Source organism: Marmota marmota, unplaced genomic scaffold (assembly GCF_001458135.2).
Source record: "Marmota marmota marmota unplaced genomic scaffold, marMar, whole genome shotgun sequence".
Taxonomy (NCBI): domain Eukaryota; kingdom Metazoa; phylum Chordata; class Mammalia; order Rodentia; family Sciuridae; genus Marmota; species Marmota marmota.
The window spans coordinates 4,504,669-4,518,726 of record NW_025999960.1 but is presented as its reverse complement, the minus strand read 5'-3'; the positions used below and the strand labels follow the sequence as shown (position 1 = coordinate 4,518,726).

General features: G+C 38.0%; 1 protein-coding gene across 2 annotated transcripts in view; it reads left to right on the top strand.

The window, feature by feature from the left end:
- Positions 1-5,021, top strand: part of Pkp2 (plakophilin 2) — a 72,878-nt gene extending 67,857 nt beyond the window's left edge. For both annotated transcript variants that reach the window (XM_015493223.2, XM_048802530.1), the window contains exons 11-13: positions 110-299; positions 2,762-2,849; positions 2,989-5,021. In XM_015493223.2, the coding sequence (XP_015348709.1) occupies positions 110-299; positions 2,762-2,849; positions 2,989-3,057 (347 nt within the window). In that variant the 3' untranslated portion in view covers positions 3,058-5,021. The remainder of the gene's footprint in view (positions 1-109; positions 300-2,761; positions 2,850-2,988) is intronic.
- The last annotated feature ends 9,037 nt before the right edge of the window (positions 5,022-14,058 follow it).

Sequence of the window (14,058 nt, the reverse complement as noted above, 5' to 3'; positions counted from 1 at the left end):
TTTTCTTTTTTTTTTTTTTTTTTTTTTAATGTCTTTTACTCAAAATGTATTAGGATCTTGGGATTAAGAATAACCTTTCTAATCAAGTGTCTTTTCTGTCATCTTGTAGCCAAAGAAACCTTACCCGATTTGGTGTCTATAATTCCCGACACAGTCCCAAGTAATGACCTTCTCATTGAAACTACAGCCTCCGCCTGTTACACCCTCAACAATATAATCCAAAACAGTTACCAGAATGCACGAGACCTTCTGAACACAGGGGGCCTGCAGAAAATTATGACCATCAGCACAGGCGACGCGTAAGTCCTTCAGTATCTGCCCATCAGAGTCTCCCCTTTCCCTACCACCTCCCCATTCATATGTATTCTAGTTATGAATGTGCCATTGATGAGTACCACGGGCAGAATGGCTGCAAACACAATCACAAAACTGGCCCAGACTGTCCAGTGATGAGGCAAGTGAAGAACTGAATCAGCCAACCCACATGGTTGTCCATTCTCCTCTAACCATCAAGAGAGGGTCAAACTCTATACCTTCTCTTGGAAGTGTATTCCAGCATTTTATCGACCTCATGAATTAGTTTCCCAGCACCACCACTGTGATCCAAGAGAAGCAGAGGCAAGGTTGGATCCTGTAGCAGCTTAGACTGAGCAGTGAGAGCAGTGGATGGCAGCTGCCAAGAAATTTTTGCTTTCTCAGTTTTCCCCGTAACATCCCTTCCACATCTGATTCCCTTTTTGCAAACAGAAGTCCCAGTCATATAAATCATCTCACATTCCTAATTCTGGGTATAACTAAATTATTACTATTCGTTAATTTAGAGTGATGGATGGTAAGGAATATAAAAATTATTATCTTTTTCTCTTCATACAATTCTCTCAGAATTGTTTGACTTGTTATCTTCCTACAAAGTCAAGATTTTTTTTTTCTTTTTTAATGCTAGAGTTTAAACCCAGGGCCTGGTACATGTTAGGGAAATACCCTACCACTGAGCTACATCCCCAGCCTTATAAGTTATCTTTGTAAATAACCAGGGGAAAAAAATGTTATTATTGCCTAATTTTAATTAGTAAACAGACTTCACCTGTAGTGGACCAATGTGTGTTCAGCCATATGGAGGTGAGAACGGGGGTCTGGGATATCCAGGAATGAGCAGTCATCCCCTCCAGTGCCACCCTGCCCAAGGCAGATCTCTGTGGTCCTCTGCAGCCTGCCTCTGGCAAAGCTCACGAGGAAAGAGTACCACAGAGCCAGGTGATCAAAAACAAGCCTGGAGCCCTGGCTTGAATATCATTTCCCAAAAAACAGAGAGCATTCACCTCTTCCCATAGCCTGACAGGTAGCAATTACCTTTGTGGAAAAAAAAAGAATTATTACTACAAAACAGAAACAACTCTTCCAAGTTGACACCTAAACTCTAAGCAAACCTCCCTAAGGTAGTAAATACATACTAAGGTAGTATGATTTTAATTAATTGAGTATTCAGATATAATAGTTGTTGCCCTTAGGAATACAGCATCACTTTTGGACACTTCTAATAGCTTAGCAAGTTAGGGGGATGTACTACTGTCACTTGTGTGTTGCCCTGAAGGTCTGCTTATGAGTGGGTCCTCACATGACCTCTCAAAAAAAAAAAAAATTAACAGGCATTCTGTTTTTCCTGCTGTTCTTTCCCAATTGAGTGTTAAATATCTGACCTATCATTAATGAGCTAGCCTGGGAACTCATTATCATCTACAACATTACACCTTTGGATAAACGAGTTCCCAAGTGCCAAACAACCAATTTATAAACAAACTTTATAAATATAACCACCTTGCAATTTAAGAACTTTTTATGGTTTGGGGTATTAGAGACTCATAGCTTTCATAGATTTATGTATATTCAGTTATCATGTACTAAAAATCAGGGCTGGCAGGAAGGAGCAAGGATTTCAGCTGATGATTGACCTCAGCATGCTCCTCTCCCCACAGCCTGGCTTTCTGGATTCTTGCTTGCATGTTTACAACTCCTGTGATGTGGAAGAGGGACAGAAAAAACACAACCTTTGTTTCTTTGTTTAAAAAAAGAAAATTCAACCATGTACTAATGAGGTGTTGGGAGAGAAAGAGATCCAAGAAGGCACTGATCTTTGGTCAGATATAGGAAATTGAGGTTACATTTAAAAGGGAACATCAAAAACAAATATCAGTGTCAACTTCAGTGGTGACTTGGATTTAAAACAGTCACGAGTTCTCCATTTATTCTAAGACATAAAGTGATTCTGAAACCATTTTAACAAATGCTGCCACAAGAATTTCTTTTATTAATTAACAGCCACTGAGTCTATGAGGTATGTATGTATATCCAGTCATACATTCCTACATTGATGTTTAATAAATACATATCATAAATATACAAATGTAAATTGTATTCTATTAGTAAATTCAAGGATTTGTAACATGTCTAAGGATGTATTCCTTATAAGTATTAGGAATTTTCTCTATAAAATACTTATTATTAGCACAGCCCTAGTGGTTTAAAAAGATTAAAATAACAACTAAAGGTAAGGGCTGGGAGGCACTCAGTGACAGAGCACTAGACTAGAGTGTGTGGGGCCCTGGGTTCCATCCCAGCACCACAAATAGAGAGCAAGAGTGGTGCACCATCTCCCCATTCTCAACCGCCTCCTCTGGCTGCCAAAGCAGTGATTGAAAACACAGAATATGGGAAGGCAGCATCCAAACCCCTCACACATCTTGCCCTGTCCTTTTCTTTCCAGCTATGCCCCCAGCAAAGCCAGCAAGGCTGCCTCTGTGCTGCTGTATTCTCTGTGGGCACACACGGAGCTCCACAACGCCTACAAGAAGGTAAGAACGCTGACAGCCAGCATGTCGCAGTTACAGAGCCAGGTGACCGTGACCTGCCTGGCACTAAACCACTAGAAAACTGCATTTTCTTATGTGAGAATTGTGTTGCCTTTCATGTTTTTGTCTGTTTTTTCCAAAGGCTCAGTTTAAGAAGACAGATTTTGTCAACAGCCGGACTGCCAAAGCCTACCACTCCCTTAAAGACTGAGGAGGATGAAAACTTAACCTCAGATATTTCAGCCTCACCATACTCGACTGCAAAAAGCCCCAAAGGAAAACACCTATTTTTCTACTAACCAGCCCAAGAAACCTCAAAAAGCATGCCATGTTTCTATCCTTTTCTATTTCCATGGTCCCCAGAATGCAGAAAACAAATAATCAGGACATAATTTTGGTAGGCTTCCAGGAAATTTTTGCAAGTGCTTCACCAGGAGATAATGGCAACCAGTTCTACGTTACCCTCTACAAAAGCCCTCTTTGTTATCCAGGCCTATGGTGCGTGGCCTTCTAGAACCAAAATGTGAATTCATGTGGCAGTTAACAGAATACATAAGGAAAGAAGCTGTTGTATTACTAGAATTTTAAAAGTTTGATTTACACTTGTATTCCTTTTCTGGTTTCCAGTTTTTATCACTCATCTTCACATTGCTTCACCGTTGAGCCACAAGTGTATTATTCTGCAGTGTTGAAACAGATCAGAAATGCAAGAAATATTTGCAGAGTTATCCAGAAGAAAGTGTAATGGCAAAATTGTTTCTTTACTTTGAGCTTATTTTTATCCCCTTGGGTTTTTTTTCCCCCGCCCTGATTTTAAATGAATTTAAGAAGTTTAGATTACAAAGCATGTATGACTGACTATAAAAGAAAGAAATTGAGAGGAAGTGAGTATACCAAATTTAAGATTTTTTTTCCATAAAGATAGGTAACTAAGGTTATAAAATTCAGTGTTCTCCCTAAGTGCTAAGTAAATGAGATTTTTGCTAAAGGAAATACTTTGCCTACAACACCACTATTAAATGCAAATTTCTTCTAACTAGTGGCATTCGGTACCATCTATTTCCTGTGCTTTTTCAGCCACTGCATTGGGCTGGTGGAAGAATGGACTCCACTCCTGAGTTCTAAGAGGAACCACAGGGATCCCTTAGACTGCTGGGCCAGCTCTGGGCACTGAAACAGCTCTAATGAGTCACTATCAAGCAGCCCAACTTTTTCCAACATTTAAAAACTAGCACAAAACCACTAAGGCTTCTGTGATCTTCCTCAAGCCATTATCTTAAGCCAAGAAAACTCTAGAGGAAAAAAGTGAAGAGGTTGAGGAGAACTGAGAAGGTGTCAAGGCCATCCAGAAGCGACTTGAGAAGCACTGACTAATCAGTGCTTAGAAGGCTAATCATGTCTAGTAAAGTGCATCTGCACAAAATGTTGTTTTAAATGGGCTGTGATTAAAACATTCAGAGAATTAGTCTTCAAGGCTATAATTCTGTTATATTTTGTTGCTTTGGAAAAGTCTAACAATGTTTGTCATAAAAAAGTAAGAGAAGACTCCTTCAGATCATTTTGGCCAGGAAAAAAAAAATGTAATAGAAAATAAATTCTTATTTCCAATTAAAATGTGTATGTAAGTCTTTATATTTGTAACTTAAACATTTTTTGACTGTTACAGCTCAGTGAAGACTACTAGGTTACTAACTCAGGTCAAACTGAAATTATTTAGATGTCCATTTTTTAAATACTACAAGAGAGAATTTATATCTCTTTTCCAGATTTCTAACAATAAGCATTTGGAGTTTATTTCTCCAGGTAATTGATGTATGTTCAAAAGTTCCTGTGTTTTGGGGGGCATTAATAGAGACCTTAATAATACTAAATACAGAATGAGGCAAAAATAACATTGCCTGCATAGGTATTTATGTGTATATGATTTGTTTACCTTTCTATATGACAGGAGAGTTGAGGATTTGACCTTGTAAACTTCAATTACTTTTGAATATCTTATTATTATTACTATTTCTTTCCTAATTAGAGTCCTAAATTCTTTATCAAGGAACAACCTGTAAGGGCTGGGGTTGTAGCCCAGTGGTAAAAGCGCTTGCCTTGTATGCATGAGGCCCTGGATTCAATCCTTAGCACCACATAAAAATAAATAAATAAAGATATTTTAAAATGAAAAAATGGAAAAAAAAAAAAAAAGAAACATCCTGTAAGAATACAGGACTAGCTAGTAACTAAAGTATATAAAAATGGAAACGTACAAACGTGCTGGCTGTTGTTAGATTTAATATGTTGAGGGAGTCTGTGTCCATGAAAAGACAGGCTATATTTGATCCTCATATCCTGCTTTGTCCCTCTGTTTGCAAACATTTCCCTCCTTTACTATTTGTGAACACCTTTGAGGGAAATCCTTATATGAGTGAATATCAGTTTGGACCATAGGTCTATATACAAAGCTCTTTTTTCTTTTTCTATATGTCCCTGATTATGTCCATGCCATCAAAGGAACTAACAGGCTTTCTCATTTATTTTACTAAGAATTCCAAAGGGCTGATTCTATGTTGGTAATTCTTAATGGTCTTTTGGAATATGGGTAGTTGCCACCTTAGATTCCATTACTGGAAACATCTGTTTCTACCTGATGGAAATAACCAAAGGGTTATCTGACAAGATAAAGAGGGGATTAACATGTCCAGTCGGAAAATAAGCAGGAGGAGAAAAACCACTTTAAAACCAATTTTACCACTCTCTGAAGAAGCAATTCCTCACATAAAACAGAAAATTGAACATGTTTAGGAATTTATAGACACTATAGGTAGTGAGATTTCTTCTAAATAAATATGTAATAAACACTGCTTTGTAATGAGGAGGACTTTGGTATATGTACTTCGAACAAAATTGCAGAAGAAACCTCAAATCACATAATCATGGGATTAGGAAGGAATTTAGAAAGCATCTGGTCAAGTCCTCCTTAAAGTATCTTCTTGCGTCAAAAGAGACCCGGTTCTTATTAATGTGAAAGCAGAGAAACAATCACACATAGGACTAAATACCCAACAAGACCTCTAACTGGTCCTTTTTAAGATTCAGTGACTGTTGCATTGAAGTATTTATTGTGCAAGAAAAGAAACAAAATTTTAAAATAAAACTTGGCTCTAAGGTTAACTTTTTTAGTTTAGCAGTGTTCCTGACAGTTTCACCACTTATGAAATAAATTCAACCTTTTAAGGTCTCTCAGGAAAATTCTCTTTGTGATACCATGTTTAGGAAACAGAGATCCAAATGCCATATGGTAGCATAAGAGCTGTTTAAAGTCTGAGCAGAAGGGAAGGCATTCTGAAAACCATAGCCTTTGAGACTCAGTTATAGTCCAGCAGTATTTAGCCTGGAGAAGGCATCCCACTTAGCACTTTGTGTTCTCTGAAAGAGCACTGTGTGGAAGATGGCAGTCTTATTCTGACACAGTGCCAGGCCAACAGGTGGAAGTTTTTGTGAGCCTAGCTTTGGATAATGGTGGGAAATGCTGAGTCCTCTTCACAGCCTCCCCATAAAGTACAGATTTTCTTTATCCATGGGAAAACCCTGAAACAGGCATTGAGTCCCATTCCCAAAGTCACAGCTAGAAAGTGCAGAGGATCTATATGAAGCCAGTCCTCTCTGGGGGTCTCCTGCAAACCCAGTGAAAAACTCATGTCTCCATGCTGATGAACTGGGGGGATCTCTTTGGCTTGGCTATTTGAAGAGAAATGACTACAGTATTACATCACATCTAAGAGTTCTGGCTAAACAGCCAGGCTGAGTTCAAATTGTAATTTGTCTCTTCTTAGCTGGGATTTCTTATTTTTACTGAGCCTGAGCTTTCCTTGCCTATGATATGTAAGTGATGATAGCATTCATCTCACTGGGTTGTTCTGAGGATTAACTTTTAATAAATACAGACCATGTAAAACAGTGCCTGGCAGTATGTACTCAATAAATTCTAGCTAAATAATTTGGAGTTCCTTAGAGGTCTCTGCTTTTCTTTTTTAATTCATCTCTTGAATTTCTTTTTGCAAATATGGCTGGTTCCGCTAAAAACCCCAACACTTCTCACCCAGCCATTTCTTTCTCTCCCTCTCTTTCCTCTCCCCCTTTCCCCCCCCCACCACCACCCACCACACACACAACACAGTGGCTCACCCCTTCATGGGCTAGGTAGAAATGAGGAAAATAAATATGGGTCAGGCAAGCAATTCTGAATACCTGCTCCTCAGAACATGAACACTTTGTGGGTTTTTAACTGTTACATGAAAAGAACTATCCCACATTTAAATAAGTTTGAGAAAGGCTGAGTTATAGAAAGATCAAAAGGTTCTTGACTACAGAACTTCCTGGAGTCCCTCATGCCAGCATGCATTGAGAAATCTCCAAGGAGTGAATCAGTAAGCCCATTTTTTTTCTTCCATAACTCTTGAAGCTGTGCCTTTGTTATAAATGCTTCAACCGACAGAGGCAAAAGAATGAAAGGTGTTTGATTTTTATCTGGTCCGTGGTCCAGTTCGTCAGACTCAAGTCTCAACTACTAATGAACCAACCATACCTGCGGCTAGTCTTGAGCAATCTCAGTAAAATCTAAAAGTCAGTGATCTCAGTAGATTTCAAGAACCATTTATTAACATTTTGTTTCATGCTCGCCTGGAATGCTGCTAATCTACAGGCAGAGGGTAGCTATCAGCCCAGAGAAGTAGGTGAAAGCCACAACAGATGAATGTTGGTCAGCCTCTACCAGGCTAATCAAACTTTCCCATAAATCTCACATCTGTAAGCAGGTAAATCTCTTAGAAGCCTGAATTTTGTGTGTAAGCTGCTAATAATACATCTGGCAAGGAATTAAAAACAAGTCCAAACCCTTGCAATTTTCTTACCACCATAAAAGATATTCTTCCCAATCCTTAGGGCGAATTTTTTTCTTTTTTTTTTTTTTAAGGCAAAAGTTAGGGTTTTCCATTTTTAAATACAACTTTCAACGTACATGACTTGCAAGCCAGGCACAGTGGTGCACACCAGTAATCTTAGATACTGGAGAGTTTCGGGCAGGAGGATCACAGGTTTAAGGTCAGCCTCAGCAATTTAGTGAGACCCTGTCTACAAAATACAAAATAAAAAGGGCTGGGGATATAACTCAGTGGTAGAGCTCTCCCTGGGCTCAATCTCCAGTACAAAAAAAAGGTACATATTACTTTGAATTCCTAGTCCTGGAGTTGATAAAAGTGTGACTATGAGGAAGGGCCTCTCAGATCTTGGTGAACCAACTTTCATCCCAATTTCTATAATATCTTTTCTTCACCTGAGAAATGAAATTCAGAATAGGTTGCTCTTAAAACCAAGAATTAGTTGGTGTGAAAAGCAGGAAATTGTTAAGATACCTGCATTGTTAGCCAGAAGAAATAGAATTAATGACAGTCAAGAAAAACAACCCATGGCAACTGCGTATTAAGTAGGGAAAATTCCAATATTCAGTATATTGACAAAATTTTCCCTTAGAAACTTTTGTTTGTTTTGCCCTTTGCTCTAACTGAGGATTTTCAAAGTCCTGATTTTAAAAGTAAAAATAATCTATTTTAATGGTATTGCTTTAGCAGCTCTATATAAGAGTTATGTGTGACCATAGTAAGTAACACATTCCCATCTTTAATGGTGGTGGTTCAATACCTAAAGTGACCCAATTCCACATCTCACGTTGTATTTTTTCCTTCTTTAATTTATCACTTAAGATGGTTCATTTACATTCAAGTAACAAAAAAAGGTCAAAATAGCTTAAGCAATAAGTTGTGTTTATCTTGCATAACAGGAAGATCAGGATCAGGCTTGGCTATTGCAGTTGTCCATTTATAACTACAATTTTTTTTAAGAACCCAGATTCTTTGTCTTTCTACTCTGTCATGCCCTACATGTTATGTTGGCTTTTGCTCTCTGAGTATCTCTTACAAAATGGTAGCAGCCTCTCCAAATATCCCATCCTCAGAGCCCATTCACAAGCTAGAAGAGCAAACAGTCATCTCTTGCATTCTTTTTTTAATAAATACAGAAAATTTTCCTAGAAGTCCCCATGAGACATCTCTCACCCATTTTTCATTGTCCAGAATTACATTATATGTCCATTCCCAAGCCAGTTCCTGGTAAGAAAAAATGAAACCACTAATCCTATGAACCAATCACCCTTCACTCAAGACTGGACTTGCCCACACTCCATAGAATCATGAAAGGTGAATACTTGAAGGAAGTCAGGATTTTATTGAACAAGGATGGGGGAAAGGCTACAGAGTAGTCAAGCAACAGTATCCACTATATGTAGAGGCATTCAGAGAAGAAGAATACAGCAAGGTTTAGCAAGTTATTTCATTTGGCCTGTAATCTCAATACGTTCTTTCAAACACTTAAGTGTTTTTACTTCAGGTTTTTCTGCGATGGTTGTTGCATTGCATTTAGGACAAAGTCTATGAATGTTTGTGGATAGTTAGCCCAATAATCATTTCAAGGGGAGTAATAAAAGAGGCTAACAAGACTGATGCTCAATTGAACAATAGGAGGTAGAATTTTTTTTTTTTTAAAGAGAGAGAGAGAGAGAATTTTTTAATATTTATTTCTAGTTTTTTCGGTAGACACAACATCTTCATTTGTATGTGGTGCTGAGGATCGAACCCAGGCTGCAGGCATGCCAGGCGAGAGCGCTACTGCTTGAGCCACATCCCCAGCCCCAAGGAGGTAGAATTTTTAAAAAGAGGCACAGCTACTTTTTTATTTTCTTGACATCCATCTTTCCAAACCTTTAAATAGTCATTATGGAACTGAAGTTAAGCCTCCATTGATAAAATCATCTTGGAGAAACATCAGCTTGCATGAGAGATTGGATGGTCTTCTGTTTCTCATGGAGATGTTGGGTGGGAGCAGGTTAATTTCACCTCATTGCTTCTTCCATAATATTATTCAGGGGATAAAGTGAGATAATGTTTCCAAAATGCCTGGCTCCTAGCCACTCAATGAAAGGTGGGGACTACTTCCTCCTTCTTGTAGAATTTTGCCAGCCAAGGATCTCCAGGGGATTCTGCTTTCTCCCACCCCCATTTTGTTCCCATGCTCTCCACAGTATCCAAGGGATCATCTTCAAACAGAAAGCAAATCCCCAAACAGGGAGTGGTAAGAGAAAGGAGAGAAAACTTACCTGCTGAATACCGTCTTTCCCTCCAGACCCTCCCATGTCTCCAAGCTGGCAATCACTTCTCTTCTTCTGATCTGTTATCCACAACCCCATAGTCCTTGACCTATCCTTTTCCACACCAAAGCCCACCCCTCTTGGAGAACTCAAATCAAGGGAACCTTCCAGGAAAAAAAGTGGCAGAACTCACCTCCTTGCTGCTGGGTTGCAACGGGAGACAGTGTGTCATTGCTGACTCAGGTAGAAATATTGGACATGTTTTCCTTAAAAAAAAAAAAAAGAAAGAAAGAAATCATTTGTGCTACCCAAGGTAAATAATGGGTTAGTTTAGCCCAAAAGTAAAGATCAATTTCCTTTTCTGAAAAAAAAGACTAGTTTGGAGGAAGACTATTTGAAACCAGTAAATATTTTATATTTGTATGAAAGTTGGGTGTAGAATAGACTTCTACCACCATTTCCTCTCTCTCCTTTTTTCCAGCCTAGTAGAAATGTTTACAGGAAATGTAATGCCCAGAGTAAAGACTTACGTTTCCCAGCCCCTCTTGCCACTCGGTGAAGGCATATGGCTAGGTGTCAGCCAATGGATTCAGGTGAAGTCCAATTCAACAGCTCTTCCAAACCTGCCCTCAGGGACAGGGGGCATGTGCCCTTCCCCTCCTTTCTGCTGATGCTGCCTTCCTGAAACTTAGAATAAAGGTCGTGTTCTCATGCAGCAGTGCACTGGCCCATCAGACATCACACACATGAGAGAAAAACTTTGGGGGTTTATGCCATTATTTTATTTTTTATAACTTACAATCAAATAAATATAATTGTAACTGTTACTTTTTGACACATTTGTCTACAACAAAATCAATTTAAAAAAAAAAAAAAGTCTTCATTGGGCCTGGTGGCACATGCTTGTAATCCCAAAGGATTGTGAGTTTGAGGTCCGCCTCAGCAACAGAGCAAGTTCCTGTTTCAAAAAATAAATAGGGATGAGGATGTAGTTCAGTGGTAGAGACCTCCTAAGTTCAACCCACAGCAGAAAAAAAAAAAAATTTAAACCCAGAAGATACTCTGCCTCTATCCTAGGTCAAGTTAAAGCTGTGAACAAAAATACAAAGAAAGTAAGTTGAATTCAGTGAGTTAATTTTAGGTTCAGATCCCTTTATCCTGTGGATAATACTCTTGACAAAGCAATCTTAAGCTATGTTCTGAAATGAATTCTATTAAATAGGCAAAATACATACAGTTCTAGGCGAGAATTAGACAGCACAGATCTGACATAATGGTGTCAAATTTCCCTAGAGAAGCATGCCTAGAATAGATGGGGTGGGTGGGGGGGATACCCAAAGTTTGATCTATTAAATTTTATGTGACTATCCTATAGCCAAAATACAGAAACAACCTAAGTGTCTATCAGATGAACTGATCAAGAAAATTAGTATACACATACAATGGAATATTATCCAGCCCTTAAAAAGGAGGAAATCCTGTCATTACTATGACATGGATGAACCTTGAAGACATTGTGCCAAGTGAAATAAGCCAGTCACAAAAAGAGACTGAATGATCTCAGATTACATGTGGAACCTGAAAACATCAAACTCACTGGAAGAATAGGAGGGTGCTTACGAGGGACCAGGAGATAGGGTGAATGTTGGTCGAGGAGTAAAAATGTGAAGATAAAAAAAATGACCACTTAAGATCTGGAGAACTAATGTACAGCATGGGGACTATAATTAATACTACATACTGTTAATAGACATAGTTAATAATGCATGTTTGAAATTTACTAACAGAGTAGATATTAAGTGATCTTCCCATTAAAAAGAAAGTTAACTGTGAGATAATGACTATGTTGCCTTATCAGCTGTAGTAATCATTTCATAATGTATAAGGATATGAAAACATCATATTCTGTAGCTTGAATATATCATTTTTATTTGTCAGTGACACCTTAATAAAGCAGGAAAAAAAAATGTGTGACTAGCAAAGTCTGTTTTCTACAGTGTATAGTCTCTATACAGTGAAAAGTGCCATTAAGGAGATGCTATTTTGGTGTTGATCTGTACACGTCTTCCAAAATCTTGTGTTGAAAGTATGGTCCCCAGTACAGCAAGATTCAGAGTTTTAGGCAATGCTGGACTTTTAGGCAATGCTGGGTCCACAAGGATTCTGACCTCATTGGTGGATTAATCCACTGATAGCTGAGTGGACACTTGTGGGGTGGGACCTAGTTGGAGGAAATATGTCAGTAGTGGTGCGCCCTACCTGACCGTTTCCTACCTCTCTCTGCTTCCCAGATGCCATGAGCTGAGAAGCTTTCCTCTGCCACACCATTCTGCCACAATAGGCTGTCTCACCAAAGCCCAGAGCAGTGGAGGTGGCCAACCAGGAACCAATATAAACTTTTCCTTCTCTAGGTTCTTGTCAGGTATTTTAGTCACAGTGACGCAAAGAGGACTAACACCTACTTATGTCACAAACATTTTTAAAAAGCCTATTGAAAACCACCTACAGTTGCCAAATATAGTGCATCTGATGGGGCTCTGACAAAAGGCATCCAATTTTTTACCCTCATAATGTGGTACTTAGGAAACATTAGCAAGTCATAATAAATAATTCTGTATGGTTTCATGTGATTTTTACTTCACTCGGCCTTCAGTCTGACTTCTGAATTTCCTACTGTGTCATGCAACTAGAAGGCAAAATAACTACATCTTTCAGAGTTTCTTACATGTAGGGTTTTGAATGCAGCTTAGATTCTGCCAACAGGATGCAGTTGGGTGGAGTCCATTATCCGACAGCTTTGTGGGGTTTGCAGTCATGCAGTGGCCAACGTGGAGACAGAAAGTGCAGCAGCTGGTCCCTGACTTCTGCTCTTCCAACTCTCCATGGTTAGATAAGCTCCCAAATTCCTGTATTAAATACTTTCTGCTCAAATATGAATTCTATTTCCTACACTAAACTCTAGTACAGTATTCCAACCACTTTTATTCTTTAGGAATTGAAAAAAATAGATCTAATTTTTGTTTGTTAACAGTTTTTAAATGTCATAATTTTTGGAATTGCATAAAAGTGTGTTTCATAAACATTAAGTTCAACTATCTGGTCACTTTCACATATTAAATCTAGTAATTTTTCTATAAAGCTTTTACTTGGTTAATGATTAATATTCTAAAAATTAATAAGTTTAACAGTAATTGACCGCAAATAGTTAATTAAATTAATTAAATTCAGTTAAGCCTTTTAAACCATAATTACAAATTTTAAGAGATTCTCAAAGTCTTCATATGCCTAAGAGGGTAAACCCAGACATTTTACTAACCAAGCAGTGAGATGATGCTTTATGAACATAAGAAAGCTGAATAAAGAGATTTCATTCATCTGATTCCTTTAAACATTCAAATACTGTTTATAAACCAAATCAAATACCCTTCTCATAGAAGTCAGAAGCTTAATATTAATTAAATCTTTCATATCAAATTCACAAGTACAAATTGTCATTCTCTTATGTGTATTAAATGTGTTAAAATATAGGCAGAATATAATAACTTTAAAATTTACCATTACAGAGAGTACATAGTGTATTAAAATTTTTATTTTTATTTCTGTAATCATTTCTGTGATAGTTTCTAAGTCTTTAGAGGATGATAAGTTTACTTATAACTGAGAAAAGCAGATTTCTAATTTCAAGGTAGCTGAGTCCATTTGATCAAGGACCAAAAAGCTGTCTTTTTGGTTTTTTTTTTATTATTCTAATTTGTTATACATGACAGCAGAATGCATTTTAATTCATATTACACATATAGAGCACAATTTTTCATATCTCTGGTTGTACACAAAGTAGAGTCATACCATTCATATCTTCATATATGTACTTAGATTAATGATGATGTCCATCTCATTTCACCATCTTTCCTACCCCCATTCCCCTTCCCTTACCCTCCATCCCCTTTGCCCTATCTAAAGTTCCTCCATTCCTCCCATGTTCCCCACCCCCATCCCATTATGGATCAGCATCCTCATATCAGAGAA